The sequence below is a fragment of the Magallana gigas genome, chromosome 6, assembly GCF_963853765.1.
Source record: "Magallana gigas chromosome 6, xbMagGiga1.1, whole genome shotgun sequence".
Lineage (NCBI taxonomy): Eukaryota > Metazoa > Mollusca > Bivalvia > Ostreida > Ostreidae > Magallana > Magallana gigas.
The window spans coordinates 54768380-54787509 of record NC_088858.1 but is presented as its reverse complement, the minus strand read 5'-3'; the positions used below and the strand labels follow the sequence as shown (position 1 = coordinate 54787509).

The following is a 19130-nucleotide window of genomic DNA, read 5'->3' as shown; positions in this document are numbered from 1 at the left end:
TATACTAGCTCTCCAGAAAATTTTTATCAGCCAACTTCACAAAGTGAGTCTGTATTGAACCGACATTCAGGAAGTCATACTCAATCCCGTAATAATTGCTTAAAATATTTTTTTAAAAATGTCAATTTTTACCTGCATGATAGGCTTTTTTTCCTATATATTGCCGACAATGCAAAGAAACATTTCTTAAAATAATTTATACACATTTTAATTTCACGACAGTTAACTTTATCTATCTTTGGAATTTTTATTCATTTAATTTAAAGAGGGTGTCGCTTTTTATGTCTCATATTACCGGGTAATCACAATCTCAAAACCAATGTCTTTAAATAGTTTGTTTTTCTTATCGATAACTTTGCAACTCAGCTGACGGACCCCGTGTAATTTTTCGCGGTGGGGGGGGGGGGGGGGGGGGGGGGGGTCTTGTCACAACTTTGTGGTAGCGATAAGGATGCATTTGGAGATATTTTCTTAATTCAGCCGATGCCTATACTTTAACAATTTGTTGCATGTACTCTAATAGCAGTGGCGTCGGAAGCAAATTGAAAGGGGGGGGGCTAAACTAATCATGAAAAATATTGACAAGAATTCCCATAATCATGAAAATTCCAATCCGTGGGGGAGGGTATACCAATAACTCCAATCTTACCTGCCCAATCCCCCCCCCCCCGAAATCATGAAATTCCTAATCCGTTGTGGTGGTGGTGGTGGGGGGGCCAGTACCTACTATGACTCTAATTATCAATATCACTTTTAATATTTCATTCTCTTTAAGGTCTCTTAAGGAACAATTTTGTTTGTTGCGAGGAAAAAGTAGGGGGGGGGGGGGGGGTTGAATCCTCCCTGTTGCTATGTTCCTAATGGTTAGGTCTAACTTGGCAAAAAAGGGGTGGGGGGCTAAGTCCCCCCCCCTAGCCCCCCCCCTCCCGGTTCAGACGCCTATGAATAAAAATGCGTATATATCTTTATACACGTGTATTCAAACAAAGCCATTAAATTTAATTTTTTCAGTTCTAAGAGGATATCTGAAGCCGATCGAATTCTTTACTCGCATCTTTTATACATTCTCTTGATAAAATGTACACCAATCTCATAATTTACTTTTCCGAAAAATAATACTCTATGAAATGTTGTTATCCAGAGATAATATGATTATAGGCTTACCTAATATTTTTTTATTTATTTATTCCGTCCCTATTCCGGCGATTACGGCATGCCTTTACCTGCAGCTAGCCTTTTTTTTTTTTATCAGTGACGTCACTGTTTCCATATAAGGTCATGTCAAAATTCGACAAACTTGTAGACTTCACATTTGTCAATTTGTATCATGTCAGATGTGCTATTGCCGAGCCTGAAGTTACAAACGCAGAAACTACGGATTGAAAGTGTGCAAAGTTGAAGGTTTAATTAACTAATGTAAACAATAAAGTTGCAAAATGTGCATCATGCGAAGGAACTGAGTCAAATCTCACACGTGTTTATGCCCGAGTTTTATAGGTTACACGATCAGAATTACACATATTCATGCTCAGGCTCACACATCAACACGATTGCATATTCGGATTTACAAGTTTACATGTCTGGATTTTTGAACACGATTACCCTCTATATTGATCTACATTGTCTCAGTCCATCCGTCTCATATTGGGTACTATGCATCTTCATGGCTCAGAAAGGATTTAACTTGTTTTTTAGAACAGATATCAGATTATAACCTAGAAGCATTCCTGGAAACATTTAATACATATATATCCAAAACTCTGGTGAAAATAAGTTTATCAATTTGAAACTGAAACCTTTTTCAGTCACCAATATAAAAGATGTAAGATATCATTAGCTGCATTTATCAACAAGCACACCTTCAAAAAGTAAATAAATAGAATGAAATAATGATGAATGGTAAAAAATAATGCTATATGCACCAACCATCAGGGGCATAAAAATGGGAATGTGGCGTGATACTGTTGAATCTATTTTCAGATTCATCTTCTGAATCAGAAGAAACAAGCAGAAAGGGATAACATGAATGTAATAAAAAAAAAAGTAACACAGCATGGGACTTCATTATTGAATCATTGGCTGTCAAGAATATGTTGTTTCAGTCTAATGCAAGAATGATGCCTTGCATGGTCAACTATCATTCTGAATTCTTCTAGGTAAACAAGTTATTGATTGACAGGTTTACTCCTAATAAACAGTGTCAGGCGGATTGCAATAAGATTTCCTGATTTACGCAAACAGCATCACAATTCCCAAATCCATGTCTTTATGATGTATCCCTCGTCAGTAAGGAGCTGCTACATCAATTCTATCTAATTTTATTTCAGATTCTTGAAAAGAATGGACAGACAGCTGGTACGTCTAAATCTTATTTTTTTGGCCTGACTACAGTACACCTGAAGTTTACCTGAACATTAGCTGTGTCATTAGAACCCAGGGGGATATTTGAGGTGTATTAGCAATTAACCTAAGGTTTACCTCAGCGCAAGATCCGGGGGATCCGTGAGGTGTATTGGCAATCAACTTGAGGTTTACTTAAGCATAAGATCCAGAGGAATACGAGAGGTGTATTGACAATCACCTGAGGTTTACTTAAGCATAAGATCTAGAGGAATACACGAGGTGTATTAGCAATCAACTGAGGTTTACCTTAGCATAAGATCCAAAGGAGTACATGAGGTGTATTGGCAATCAACTTGAGGTTTACTTAAGCATAAGATCCAAAGGAATACATGAGGTTTTTTGGCAATCACCTTGAGGTTTACTTAAGCATAAGATCCAAAGGAATACATGAGGTTTTTTGGCAATCACCTGAAGTTTACTTTAGCATAAGATCAAGAGGAATACATGATGTATTTTGGCAATCAACTTGAAGTTTACCTTAGCATAAGGTCCAGAAGGATATGTGAGGTGTATTGGCAATCAACTTGAGGTTTATCTTAGCACAAGATCCAGGGGGATATGTGAGGTGTATTGGCAATCAACTTGAGGTTTATCTTAGCACAAGATCAAGGAGATATGTGAGGTGTATTGGCAATCAACTTGAGGTTTATCTTAGCACAAGATCCAGGGGGATATGTGACTGGTGTATTGGCGATCAACTTGAGGTTTACCTCAGCATAAGATCAAGGGGATATTTGAGGTGTATTGGCAATCAACTTGAGGTTTATCTTAGCACAAGATCCAGGGGGATATGTGACTGGTGTATTGGCGATCAACTTGAGGTTTACCTCAGCATAAGATCAAGGGGATATGTGAGGTATATTGGCAATCAACATGAGGTTTACCTCAGCATAAGATCGAGGGGTATAAGTGAGGTGTATCATTATTAACTTACCTGTACATTAGCTGTGTCATTGGAATCCAGGGGGATTTGTGAGGTGTATTGGGAATCATTGGGTTCCACGTCATCCTTGGCCAAATTCAGCATGGAGTTGTGTCGCTCAGCTGAAACAAAAGTCAACAAAACACATCAGTAAACCCCAAGATAACACGAAGTTAGATAAGGTTTTGTTGGGCTCTTATTTTGTCAGAAATTGATTTCCCCCTGTCTGTAACTACAAAGTGACTGCCCTCTGATGATAACTTCTCAGGTCCAAGCTTTACCATCTATCAAGAGAGTTTCAATTTTCCTCCCTGTTGAACTTGTAGATCCAATCAATTATCCATAAATCCCACTTTATCTTCTAAATTTTTTTCCTTGCATTGGTTTTCTTTCTAAAACCCAAATTTCCAATGATACAATCTTCTTTGACTCTTTTTTCCCCTTCATTTTAATCCCATTCCTTAGCTGGTTTTTTTTTGGGGGGGGAAGGTCAGTTTTATAGTACAAATTTGGTTATCATAATAGCAATTCTCAAGACATTTTTGGTTTATATTCATACATTGTATACTGTAGATTTCTAATTAAACACAAGGAATTATATCTGCTTAAAAATGTGCAAAGCACACCTAGCAGATTTTTTAAAAATCTTACTTGTAAAGAAAATGAAACTAGGATAAAAATTTGACGTTCACAATTTTATATTCTTCCTAGCGATTTGAAGCAAAATGGTCGAGTTGCTGAATTAAGTACTTGCGTAAAATAAGTGTATTTCAACTGGTTAAAGTATTTATTGTTATATAAATTATTGTTAATCAGATTATGAATACTATGATCATAGAAAACATTTGCCCTCATCTTATTTTTGCCCCTTTCGCCCATGTTGTCAGCAAATCATTTTAAGACCAGGCAAATTCAGAATAAATCTTAAATTACTGTGTTAGTTAATTAGAAAGAGTATTTATTTTTAACTGTGTCTGGGGGGATTCATTGAACGGGGTGAAACCGTTTTGAAGAGTAGGAAGGCAGATATAAAACAAGGCGAAAATATTCCTGTAAACAGTAACTTGACTCATCAAAATTTTATACATACTTTGTTGAACGACCGGCAGTGGTGAAAATCGACCTTCGTTTTCCAACGAAGGACAGGAGTTACTGTGCCTGGCTAATAGATCCTGGAAAGAAAAACCCACAGCTGTTAACTATAGCCACAAAGACGTTCTTTACGAAAACAACCTCTACATTCAGTGTACAATATACATATAAGAAAATGCAATCTTTGACTGCAATCAGACCTCCAACCAAATAAGACTTGGAAATCACTGGTTCAATTATAAAGTGATGCTGACCTGACCCAGTTCTAGCTATGATTGGAAGGTCCCCTCACTGCTTCCATTTGATAAGAACGACAAGCAATGAATATCAATTGAAGAAACAGCACATAAAAACTTCCAAAAGTACTTGTGGATACTGTAATCTACAAAAGTTGAGGTCCTCTGGGACTTCTTAGCCTTATCAGCTGTTGCATTGCAAATCTCAATCTCTCTCTCTCTCATCATCATTATCATCATCATCATCATCATCCTCACTCATAATCAGTATTTTTTATCACAAAAAGTTTGTGAGATAAAACCCATGTGGAATCATTAGATTTCGTGGTGGCTCAATTTTCGTGGAATTCGTGGGTACCTCTCATCCACGAAATTAACATCCTCCACGAATTAATAAATTAGGGCAATAAAGTCATATTTCCTCTGTAGGTTTAAAAGAATACACGAAATTACGTCCCCACGATCCTGTAAATTTAAGCAATCCACGAAACTTGGCCCCCACGAAATTTAATGATTCCACAGTATGTTATGTTCTAGTAAATGTAAAACAAGATGTAAGCATGACCATGACCTTCAATAGAATGCCCTTGAACCCCTGGAATACAGTGGCCTCTCTGTGTCTATTCCTACCCCCTATCTGTTGGCAGGCCTCTGACAACTGACTGGATCGACTGATTGGTTGTCAGCAGGTAATAAATAACTCAAACAACTGATGAACCTGGGAACACTGTGGAACCTAGCTACAGGGAGCACTAACTCAGTCCAATGCAAGCACTGCAGAGAAAATAATTTTGTTTAAAAAAATGCCTTGCAAATTGAAATTGGATATATATCTGACTTGAAAAAAAAGTAAGGATCCAAAGATAAGAACAGAAATTAACTATTCATTTTGGGAAAGTTGTTGATAGAACTTGCACTAGCGAAAGAAAGGCACCTGCTACAATCATAATGGCGGGATGATAAACTTTCATCAGAGAGAGGTGAAGAAGAAGACCCTGACAGAGATACAGTGCACATAACACGCCTGGCACTGACTGTGTCTGTGATGTGTGTTCCTTGGAGCACCATGGGGTCCCGGAGATCTGAGCCAGTGTACAGGGGGCAGAGGGCTTCCTCATCACATCAAACAGCACACAGGCAGTAAAAGTGATGTATGGATAAACAATTAATTTCCTCTCTAGTTTTGTGGAGGGTTCTTGGAGCTGGCATCTTTCTGTCTATCCCCCACTCTTCGGCTCCTATACAGACAGGTCTAGGGGAATTGGAAGTAGAGAGATTTTTTCCTGTTCTTCCCCCCTCTCTCTCCTAATCACCCCAGCCATCAATCACTGGCACTCAACTACCACTGATTGTCAATCTGCCCAGACTGCAGCGTAAAAAAAAATTGCACAGGTTGTTACCCTCTCTTGTACCTCAATACAACACCTTCTCAGTGCCTCAATACTTAACTTCTGCAAATATTCCAATATTGATATTGCACAAACTCTGTGAAATGAAACACTGTCCTTTATGGAGTCTAGGAGGTCAAAAAAATACCATCAGATCTGCCTTAAACTTGATGATATGATCTGCTAAGCAATCAACTATTATTTAGTGAAGAAACAATCCATAGATTTTATCATTTAAATTTGAATATTTTCCTATATCTCTATACAGAGCTCTTCTGCTAAAGGAGATCAATACAGTCTAAAAATGGCCACAACCAATCTTCCCAACACATCGTCAAAAAATGACTGACCTCTGATCATAACTACATTTTGTTTTATTAAGTGGATTTTATCGAAGGCAACATATTATAACTTATCTCATAGCCGAGTGGATAAAGTGTCGGACTTGTGATCCGCACATACCAAGTTCGAATCCAGCAGGGGCTTTTGTTGTTACTTACTGAATTGATTTTATTAGATATTCATTTTTATCCCAAATTTGCAAATTTTTCGCTTATTTGACATATGTATAGTTTATTTATCATTATATCTTTCATATTCAATTAATTTACAGTTAATTTGAGTGACTTTTTCCAGGTGTGTTATTCCACCTTAATAAAGAAAGAGAATAAGAAACACAGTATGCAACAGAGTAATCAACAACAAATCAGATTTTTTTTTTAATTTTAAAAACCTGGTTGGCAGAACGAAGAGTACATTATAAACACATTCAGGGATGGGCCAAGGACAGTGACCTTGTACTTCTGTGAATTCTCACATTTAACTTTGACCTTAACCTTGACATTCTGTCTGTCGTTAATCTCCTGGAAGCAGAGTAAAACTAGACAAGCTAAATAACCCCAAATTCTATCATCATGATCAGTTCACCAATACAAAAGTTTCAACCACTAGAAATTTTTTTAAACTCTAGAAATCAATGTAACCAAAATGGTGTCTGTATTATTAGGAAATCTCCCTGTGAAATCCCATAGAGACTCTGTCTTATTAGCTTCAGGAAGGATGGGCAAAGATGTCTTTACAATACTGAGAAACAATTTATTGTGTTTTATTGAAAGAATCATAGAGTGTAAGTGACAGGGTAGTGGCTGGAGAATTGCACAAGGCAAGTAGTTAACAACTTCTACAAACTGAGCTGTCACAAGAGTTGTGTCCCTTAACAGCTCTTCTGTGTGGGAGGCATATAAATGCTAATAAGATTGTGGTGTCAATGTGACAAGTAACAAATCTATTGGTCACATTTCTTAATTACTTGAAATACACCTACCATCCTTGTTCTTAAATTGATTTACTGTCATTACTAATATGGATAAACTGATGTCCTTTTCTTTCCCTCGGACCAGGCTTGGTATAGAAATAAACCAGAAATCAAACCAGTGGCCCTTTTCACAAAAAATCTTACGACTAAGATAAAAATTGCACAAAAGTTTTCCTTTAATAGAGATATTCATTTATTTCTAAAATATTATTTACAATATTGTCTAAAGTAAAAGTAAAATAAAAGTTTTTGTGATATTTTACAGCGTAGATACTTTTTGAAGAAATGGAAAATATTGTCTTTAGTCGTAGGTTTTATTGTGAAAAGGGCCACTGGTGTTTATACATGTACACATGTAGTTAATCACAGTTTATACATGTACATAGGTAGTTAATCACAGTTTCACATGGAAAACACCACAATCACATGATTCAATTTTGCAGCTATGTAAATTTTGTAAAAGTGTAATCATGTCTTTCTGTAAACAAAGCATGGGCAGCAGTAACATTAGCCTTTCTGTAAACAAAGCATGGGCAGCAGTAACGTTAGCCTTTCTGTAAACAAAGCATGGGCAGCAGTAACGTTAGCCTTTCTGTAAACAAAGCATGGGCAGCAGTAACATTAGCCTTTCTGTAAACAAAGCATGGGCAGCAGTAACGTTAGCCTTTCTGTAAACAAAGCATGGGCAGCAGTAACGTTAGCCTTTCTGTAAACAAAGCATGGGCAGCAGTAACATTAGCCTTTCTGTAAACAAAGCATGGGCAGCAGTAACATTAGCCTTTCTGTAAACAAAGCATGGGCAGCAGTAACGTTAGCCTTTCTGTAAACAAAGCATGGGCAGCAGTTACATTAGCCTTTTCTTCAATTTATCAAATCTCCTGTAGGATTATTTGATTTTCTATAGTTTTATCTAACTAGGCCCAGTGACTTACTGAAAATCGATGAATCTGAGGGGCGTTATGTATAGTTTTCCCATAAAAAAGACTGACTTAGTCAACATAATGACATCTTACTGTATCTAAGATACATTACAAGATTGTTTCTCCAACTAAAGACTGTTACGGAACTATATCAATCATCAATCATACTCAACATTGCCAAATAATGCTAAAATAATTGTCTGAGTTAAATATTTCCCTCTAACAAGTAGGTTTCAATGAAGGGTACCCAGTCACCATTCAGATATCAGCATGCAAAGCAAAAGACATTGACGGACACAGAAATACACTAATGGTACACCTGTTCATCACACCAAATTACTCCATTGGAATTGCTTTCAACTAGTCTAGAATCATACTATGTGAACCTTCAAGTCAATAATTATGAAAAAATAGAAATTCTATGGTGTCCCACATTTTAATTTGCAAGGAAGAAATGCAAAATAAAGGCTTTTGTCTAAATCAATTGAAATTGGAATATAAAATTGTGAAGTGTGACCACCTTACTGATCAGCATCATTCAACTACTCAGTAATCCACAGAAGTCACATAAAAATCGCACTAATACTTGCACTGTGTGACTGCCATCTGAGCTGCAACATGTTTAGGAACCAAGAAGCAAGGTTCTACTCAAGAACTTACCACTGTGTTTTACCTCCTTCCTCAGGCTATATACATCACAGTACATAAAGCTGACCATAATTCTCACCGTAGAAGCAGCAGAACTGATGTTCCCCCACTCAGCTCATTACAAAGCAATGGATCATCTCTGTCCTTCACAAGTCTGTGTACACAATGACACATCGTCAGCCACTCATAGCTGATACCTATCTCACTCAAGAAGAACACAAAGGCAGAGCTTCAGTGTGCTAACCCTATTCTCCTACAGGGAAGGTGTGCACCATCACCCAACAGATCGACATGAATTCAGTCAGGAGACGAAGTACAACAGAGTCTGTCACAGCTTATTGTCTACATCAATCATCCAAGAGATGAGAGCAAAGTAAGCACCTTCTTTTATAAGATTTAAATTGAAAGTGAATTGTGCATGAACCTCCTACAAGAATGAGATCATTGGGGGTATGTGTTTCATGCAAGTACTACGATGCAGAGACTTGAGATTTCTCTGTTTAGATCCTTATCTTGGCAATATCCAGCAAGTTTTTGGATGGAGGGCTGACAATATATTACCTTCTATGTGTCGCTAGGGATAGATATCTGTCCAAGTGTGACACAGCTACAGTATCAGCTTCATCTGGACACTGAGAGATGATGTCATGGCTTGTGATGACTTCATACCAAGTGAACCATGCAGTAAGGGCAAATTAAACTGAACCTCAGTCAAATCTCAAAGACGAAACTAGGTATCAATAGTTACTTTTATAGTTACTAGTCAAACAGTTAACCTCACAGTAAGGACAAACTAAACTGAAACTCAATTAAATCTCACAATATACATGTATAAGACTCTTGATGGTGAACATAGTAACACATAAAATACTCAATAGTCACAAGCTGGTAACCTATTAACCACAAAGTCTGAACAATTTTCAAACAAGTAGATCCAAACTCAGTCAAACCTCACACTAGTTAAGAGGGTAGTCACAAATAAAATATTCAGTTGTCAGTAGTTAATCAATAAAGCACATAGTCACACTGTGTAATCAAGCAGAATCTCGCAGTTACCAAGACTCTTGAAATTACATACAAGTACATTACATGTCCCCTATATCCAGTCTTTACTGTATGGTAAACAAGTATTTACAAATCAACATCTGTCACTTTCAGTTCTAACAAGTCAAAGGTAATGGTCTAACTTTAAAGATCTCCAGGGCTGATAAAAAATTCAATAAAACCAGCTCATGGATTCAATAGCCTCTGGTCAACTACTCATGGTCAATATGCACTGTATAGTAAACCACTCATTGGAATTATCACTGGATGATAAAACTACTCAATAGTCACTGGATGATAAAACTACTCAAAAGTCACTACACGATAAAACTACTCAATAGTCACTGCATGATAAAACTACTCAATAGTCACTGCATGATAAAACTACTCAATAGTCACTGGATGATAAAACTACTCAATAGTCACTGGATGATAAAACTAATCAAAAGACACTACACGATAAAACTACTCAATAGTCACTGCGTGATAAAGCTACTCAATAGTCACTACATTATAAAACTACTCAATAGTCACTACATAATAAAGTTACTCAATAGTCACTGCATAATAAAGTTACTCAATAGTCACTGCATGATAAAACTACGCAATAGTCACTACATTATAAAACTACTCAATATTCACTGCATTATAAAACTACACAATAGTCACTGCATAATAAAGTTACTCAATAGTCACTGCATGATAAAACTATGCAATAGTCACTACATTATAAAACTACTCAATATTCACTGCATGATAAAGTTACTCAATATTCACTGCATAATAAAGTTACTCAATAGTCACTGCATGATAAAACTACGCAATAGTCACTACATTATAAAACTACTCAATATTCACTGCATGATAAAGTTACTCAATATTCACTGCATGATAAAACTACTCAATAGTCACTGCGTAATAAAGTTACTCAATAGTCACTGCATGATAAAACTACTCAATAGTCACTACATGATAAAACTACTAAATAGTCACTACATAATAAAGTTACTCAATAGTCACTGCATAATAAAGTTACTCAATAGTCACTACATGATAAAGCTATTCAATATTCACTGCATGATAAAACTATTTATTATTCACTGCGTGATAAATAATAAATAGTCTCTGAATATTAAGTACTTAATAATTACTGAATGATGAGTTCTTGATTGTATGATAAAGTACTCCATGGTCACTGAATGATAAAGTACTCATTATCTCTTGAAAACCGCTCAATAGACATAACATGGATTATGCTTAATAGTCATTCATGACTATTCAAAAGTCACTGAATGGCAATCTTATCATTAAACATAACATTGAAAACTACCTAATAGTGACCGGTAAACTACTCAATACTGGGGTTGCATTAGATATTCATTATCATCGGCTTTTGTGGATTTAGTGAAAATTACAGTTTTAATGAATACATAAATTTGTGTCTAATAATTCTTATAATACATATTTTTAAAAGATAATGCATGCAATGAACATTAAATATGATGGATTAATTCAACAACAAAATCCACGAAAATTGATATTCGATGAAAACTGGTGAAATCACGGTCGTGACCAGTACATTACAAACAAGTCCAAAGACAAATAGCTCATATTATAAAGGACTAGTACCGGTATAGCAAGCTCATATCATAAAGTACTAGTCATAAACTGAAACTAGTCAATATTTGAGATTAGAGAGGTTTTTTTTTTTTTTTTTACTTCCGCTTATCTTCTGTTCATATTACTAAAGAAAAACCCCAGCCAATTTGACAAGAAATCGTGAAATGGAAATTTACTGTTTTTTATCATGATCTTCACCAGACCCCAATTTTGACTTCGTCAAGATAACTGATAATTCTCAGGACAGAGGAACCTAAAGACAAGGATACATTCCAAAAATAATTTGTGTGGAAGCAAACCTGAGTAGGTTTTAGAAAATTTGGAGAATGCCACAAAGCACCTGGCCATGGTCTGGAGATTTAGCATCTGCTGAGGAAACTGAAGAGTAATCAACAACGAAGGGGCTTCATTATAACTGGTACAACCCCTTTTCTTATAGCACCAGGTCTTCCTCCATTCAAAGGGAAAAAATAAAGCTTAAAAATAACTATAGTTCTAAAAAAATGTCTACAAGTATTTACAGGTTGCCTCAACTAGGTCCTGATAAAATCAGGAAATGGTTTTATTATTGTGTACTGATATCATAAACACTGACTGAGCTAAGAAAAGAAACTAACTGCAATCCTCCCTCCCACACACTAACACACACACAGACCTGACAAGTGGGTGAAAGTCAGCTATGATAACTTATACACACCCTTCTTTCAGCTCCATATCAAACCCAGATATTAATATCTCTAACAGAGATACAGGGGGCACCTGCTGCACGGCTCTGAGCTGGTGCACGGATCAGACAACACCTAATCCTCTGCCCATTTATCTGAGCAAATCAAACTTTCCAGTGCTGTTATGCAACATACTCTATCAATTAAATTGAAATAGCTACAGCTCTTATATTGAGTCTTTCTTCCTTAGTGTTATCTTGGAGCTCAGCATCATTTTCCTATCACAAACCACACTCCAGGAGATTAGTGAGGCTGTGCACTCTAGATCCTGCCATCTAACATCAGCAGTCACATGTCTTTTATTTCCTCTTGCTGCATTTAAATTATCTTTCCATTTGGTATTGATAACTAATGTACTCTGCTATTCTCTCCCCATCTCTTATTTCTCTCTCTGTCTTTGATTTAATAATGAAATAAGAAATATCTTGTTTAAAATCTGATGGTGAAAAGTCTATGAAGAAAATGGATTAAAAATTTTTAAAATACAATTTATCCAATAATTATCACTAAATTTGGAGATTAAAGAAGGGTTGTTTTTTTTTATCAAACCAACAGCACAAAACATTTCAACTGTTTTTCTTCCCTTTATTTCAAATTTTCCATGAAACTAAGAAAGAACTTTTTTAACCCAAAAAAAACCCACCAATTAAACATAATTTTAATCTCAAGCTTGTATTGTTGGGAAAGGTCAATGAAAAATCTTCTAAAAATATTCAAACTCAAATACGCTCTGCTTTTTTTCTGAGTCCTTGGTCCTATAAAATGGTTCTTACCTGTGTCAGTAGTTTGTTGCGATGGATATCCCGTAGATTAAATAAATCTTCGTTAAGTCCTTGAACAGCAGTTATGGTTCTCTCTGTAACAATGCAAAGTTCAACAATATATCATCTGTCACCAAATATCCAAAACTTTGACCAAAACACTCCATAGGGAAAAAAAACTTCCCGCGAAATAAATCTTAATTTGAGGCCAAGGAGTATGTTGCCAGGACTTGCTATCCAGCGAAAGTTTTGCAGCGTTTCCGTTTCTCTCTTCACCGTTCTCTCTTTTGAATTACTTTCTCTGCAGCTCTGAGAAAGCACACTTCCAGCTGATTCACTGGGGATAACCCAAAGCGTCTTAGCGAGGTGCAAAAATCACACCATACGCTCTTTCTTCTGAACTTCAGGACAGAAATTTAAGTCTACTTGGAATCTTTCTTTGTGTATAAAAACAGACTGTTTACATAGATGAATTTCAATCACAACTTTAAATTGTAAGCAGTTATTTTTCATAATCAATTGATAATGATAATTAGGTACAGATCTCAATTTTTTGACTTGGTTTATGTTGCTCCATTTTATAACTTTCTGAATGATACTATTTTGGCTCATCAAAGTAAAACAAATAAAACATCAGTGATACCATTTTTTTCTTCTTCAAATCTTAGAACAAGTTTCCTTCCTGCATATGCATTGTGGGGAGTGAATATATATCGTAAACAGGTCATGTATTTAATTATAACTCTCCATCTCTCTTTCTCTTCTGTTACAACATAAACACAATCTCATTCATGCTGACTGGCTTCAGAGAAAACTCTGTTTGGGTTAAAGTAATCCAAAGAAAATCAACTGCTTATAATAAACACAATGTCTTCTACAACATTTGACAGGATGGTCATGTTTTCTTGTGCTTCATTCAAACTTTTCTACTTGGAGCCATTATCACAGTGAGCTAAATTTGGCAATGTAATTTGTGAGCCATTGTTTATTGGTTGGAGACAAGGTAGGGAGAGAAGGATGGGAGGAATACTAGAGTGTATTCTTCTCTTTGCTCTGATGGGAGGATCACTGAAAATTCCTTATTTTAGAAAATTACTCAATTCCCCAATCTGCTGTTTCAAGTCATTTAGTAAGATTATAAAATTGCCAGCACCAAGATTTTAGCCATAATTCTATACAGATTTCAATTGTCAGAAATATAAAAGCAAGATTTTAAAATTCCCTAATGATGCTTCTCCCAGGTTTTACAGAAATATTTGTTCCTCGAATTAATCAGGAATCTACACTCTACAGTATATTTAACCCATGGGTAAAAAATGACGTAAAAAGAATTTTGGTGAAAGTGAATTTTAGAAATAGTGTATCTCCAGGGGGAGGGGATGTGAGTGTATTGTACTCTGTTGACAAGAGCAGACTACTCTGATTTGCAACAATAAATTAACCTTACTGAACCTTTTCAGTTTATTATATTTATAAAAAGCATAGGTGGTAGATCATTTAAGCTGATCTAGAGGTTATGGGAGAGAATTCTGCAGTCTTAATAGATGTATGAGAGTCAAATTTCACCAAAAAGTAATATGGTAACTTTCAAATGTAATTTTTTAATAGTTTAAATCTGACAATAGATGTCAGTAAGAAAGGAAATAAAATAAAATCATCAAAGAAGTCTATCTTTATAATTTCTCTTCGCCATAAAAAAGCAATAAAGTTTACATTTTCTTTCTTTTAAATCTGCTTTTTATCACAACCTTGCTAAAGATATTAGTACTTATACTCAAAGATTCAGTATATTTGGTACAGAATGGTAAATCGAGGAACCTACCATAGACATCTTGATCCATAGTATCTACATGTTCTGGATTTCCATCTTTATCCGACATCACATCGGATAAATCCTCGGCGGAGTGTCCAGGTGATTCAAGGTCGTCCTCGGATATGTTGAGGTCGTCGGTGGTGACATTTTTGATGGCGTCCTGCAGACTTCTGGTCTTGTCTATGATGGCCTGTAACTTGTTCTCACTGTCTGTCTCTCCATCATACATAGATGTGGTCTCTGTGAAGAAGTCAACGTAAAAATTTAATCATTTCGTTATATATTATAGACTGTAGAATTAAGGACACAAACAGGATATGCACAAAGAATCCAAACGGACAAAGCCGCAGGAGTATAGTTTGGTCATTTTTTACCCTGAAGTCTTGTTTAGGCTAACAGGAATCAATAACTCTGGTCATAAAAGAGACCTGACTGCTCATTACGCGTGATAATCCAATCATCAATAGATTCTACTGCCATTTGAGATTTTTTCAATACAAATCGACTTTTTTAACAGCTCAAGTTCCCTCATGCATTAATGAAGGACTCTATCTAATTACAATAACTTAACAAGATGTACTAAGACACCGCAAAATATTCAAGGTCTCCTTAAATTTCATCCAGAATAAATTAAATTTAACTAGCTCAAATCAATCACAGATCCTTATTTATTTCTCAAAACCACTTGATACACAAGTTTAACCCCTCTTATTTTTTATTATCATCATTAAGAATTGTGTTGTATTAAAAGTATCAAATTGTTTCTTAAGCTGACTATTTAATTTGTGATTTTTCATTCTGCTTCTTACATATTTAACCTACCAACCTAATTTTTGCCCCTTTTATTGGGAAATTTATTTTGTTTGCTGTTTTAATTTATCCTCTTTCATTCTCTGCCCCTTTATAGTGATTCTGCTGCACTGCGCTATATTCTAGCTACCCTTTTTCCACCCATTTTATTTGAGGATGTTATTTTGATTGCCCCATTTTAACTTATTGCTTCATGAGCTGGTGATTCTACATCAACTGATCTTTTCTCTATTTATGCCCTCTATTTCTGCCCATTCATCTGTGGATTTATTTTTACTTGTCCTGTTTAAACTTACCCACCTTATTCTCTGTCCCTTCGTTTGGGAACTTAATCCCTATGCCCTTGTTCCTTATCCATCTAGTACTGCCCCATCAATTTGGTAATTTTTCTCACTGCTACTGTATTTTAACACCCCCCCCCCCTCCTTGTTTTCTGCCTATTAAATGAGAATTTTATTTGATTGCCCTGTTTTAACTGAATATTCTGTGATTACACTATCTCTAACTTACCCTCTTTTTTTCCACCCCTTAGTTTGGATAATTTATTCTGCCCCATTTATTAGATTTGTTCTCCCCCCCTTAGTTCAGAGAATTAATTCTACTGTCAACAAAGTATTATTTGAATTTAGAATTATTTTGATTCTTTTAATTTGGGGCCTTTAAGAAAATTGCCCTTAGACTAACTTAGACAGGTAACATGAATTTTTATTGTTTGATGTGTTAGTTTTTAACTAACTTAGTCAACTAACATGAATTTTTCTTATGAATAGTCAAACTAAGGGCAATTTTCTTAAAAGCCCTAAATTCCAAGAATCAAAACAATTCTGAATTCAAATAATACTCTTATTACCCCATTTTTTTGGGTGATAATACTATCCCTTACTTAGTACTTACCCTCTTCCTTCTCGGCCCCTTAACTTACACAATCCCTTACTTACCCTCTTCGTTCTCGGCCCCTCAATTTACACTATCCCTACTTACCGTCTTCGTTCTCGGCCCCTCAGTTTACATTATCCCCTACTTATCCTCTTTGTTCTCGCCCCCTTAGTTTACATTATCCCCTACTTATCCTCTTTGTTCTCGCCCCCTTAGTTTACACTATCCCATACTTACTCTCTTCGTTCTCGGCCCCTCAGTTTATACTATCCTCTATTAACCCTCTTCGTTCTTCGCCCCTCAGTTTACACTATCCCTTACTTACCCTCTTCGTTCTCGGCCCCCTCAGTTTACACTATCCCTTACTTACCCTCTTCGTTCTCGGCCCCTTCCGTCGGCCACTCCGTCTGACACTGACGCTGGACAAGTTCATCTACCTCCCCTTCTTGACAGATCATCTCATGATAAATGTAGATGTCCTCCTCTGTAAAAAACATCAATAAGTATAGACTTAATTATCGATGAAATCTAAAAATTATGTCAAGGTTTAAATAAATGGGCATTGTGTACTCTACTGTGTAATTTACTGTGTCAGGAATCTCAAGTGCTGCTTTTCATGTTTTGTTTTTTTTCTTACACAGAAGTTCACCATGTTTGATGCATCATACTGTGATTTTCAATTATAACACAAAGCAGCATTATTTATTAATACTAAGACATAATATTGATACAACAATATTGCAATTATCAGTCATTCATTCATAGGAACCATTCTAACAAGCTCACGGCTTTTGTGAATTCTCACACTTATTTTTTTGGTGCACAACAACATGAACTAACAAAATAAATCAGATATCTTTTATAAATCTTCTGTTTCTGCGAATATTCTTGTGTTCTCTTCAAGGATATTTCTGCCATTAACATGTGACTGACTGACTTCTTCCATGTTTCACTGGAATAAATCTCCTGGATAAACACAACCTACTCTAATATTTCCTCAGTCCTCCATATTTTACAGGCACTGCACAATACAGCAAAACATAGCCTTGCCTTTTTTATTGAAAAAAATAACAAAAGGAGGAAACTAATCCATCTGAATGGGATGTAGAATATAACTACACAGCCATAAACATCATTACTTCCCTGTCCAAACCATTACCTCATTATACAATATATCAACAACTGATAATAACCAATGAGAGGGCGGTGGGTGATACTGAGGAATGCATTCAATCCACTAAGGTGCTAAGGAGAAGATCGAGTTTGGTGTGGGGGTTAGAGACTGGGGTTTTCTTTAAGGTGGGTGGGTGGGATGGAGGGATGCTGGTATGTATGGCTGTATGGGGTATAACATCCCGTTTGGTGGGGTAGATAGGGAGTTTGGAGGGGCTCAGGGTTGTGTTTGGTGATGGTGAGGATTGTGTTTGGTGATGGTGAGGGTTATGTTTAGACAATGGAGGACAGTGATTGGGTATGGTGGGATTGAAGGTTGGATAGGTAAAGATGAAGCATTAGATAGATGCTTATAAAGACTTACCAACAGGCCGACGAGTTATAGTGCTCATGGACTTCTGACCATTCTCCAGCTGACAAATAATTCCAAAGTCAGTTGCCACGGTGTCGGTGCAGAGTCTCACAGAGTGACTGTTGTACCTAAACACAGAAAATCAGATCAGAAAAGACATAAACGTATTCCTAATGCAGTACATATATACCATGTAGTCAGAAATATTTGAAAACACTAAATCCAGAACTTGCGCAATGTATATATACCATAAGTTGCAATCATGCACACTTAACAAGGATTTTATCAACCCCTCAGATTTTCCTAGAATTGACAAAAGTAAAATTACTGACCAAGTTCAATAAGTGGGGATTATAAACAGTAACAATGATCACTTAATAGTTATTTCAAGGGTATGTGATACGAAATGAAAAATAAAAAAACGAAGTGGGAATTTTGTTATTTCAGTACACAAAAAAATGTGTGTAATGGTACAATGCAGCACATCTGAATTTCCAAAATGAATACTTCACAGACAGTAATAAGGTGAAGTTAGTGGGAATTTTGACAGTAAAGTACACCACATACTTAATAAGTACTATACAAGTAGAACGGTCATCATCTTAACTCATCAATATACAGACAGTGACTGTTTAACAACTAGAAATGTTGACAGTTAGTAAGTACTAGATAAGTAATACATGTACTGTATACAGGGTTATTTTAGCCCCGTGTAATTTTTGCCCTTTTAAACCTGCAACTAGTTTCGCCCTGTCATGAATTTGCCCAGATACAGTTGTGTTTAAAGAGAGGTAAATTTAGACATTGGCATTCGCCCATTCTTGAATTTGCTCCCTGACAAAGGAGAGCGTACACAGGAGTAACTAGAAATGTTGAAAGCATAGTATGTACTAGATAAGTAATACACTAGTACACCACTGTACAAGTGGGAGCGTACACAGCAGTAACTAGATATGTTGACAGTATAGTATGTACTAGATAAGTAATACACTAGTACACCACTGTACAAGTGGGAGCGTACACAGCAGTAAC

The 19130-nt window shown here is 36.0% G+C and overlaps 1 protein-coding gene across 29 annotated transcripts in view; it reads right to left on the bottom strand.

Annotated features, from left to right (window-relative positions):
- Positions 1–19130, bottom strand: part of LOC105319868 (rho guanine nucleotide exchange factor 18) — a 77469-nt gene that overhangs the window by 45436 nt on the left and 12903 nt on the right. For all 29 annotated transcript variants that reach the window (XR_010714779.1, XM_066087959.1, XM_066087976.1 and 26 more), the window contains 6 exons: positions 18111–18226; positions 16944–17057; positions 14897–15127; positions 13087–13169; positions 4416–4497; positions 3338–3447 (listed from right to left, as the gene is read on the bottom strand). Coding sequence is in view for 28 of the 29 variants with exons in the window: in XM_066087959.1 (XP_065944031.1) it covers positions 3338–3447; positions 4416–4497; positions 13087–13169; positions 14897–15127; positions 16944–17057; positions 18111–18226 (736 nt within the window). In the remaining variant the exon portion in view is untranslated. The remainder of the gene's footprint in view (positions 1–3337; positions 3448–4415; positions 4498–13086; positions 13170–14896; positions 15128–16943; positions 17058–18110; positions 18227–19130) is intronic.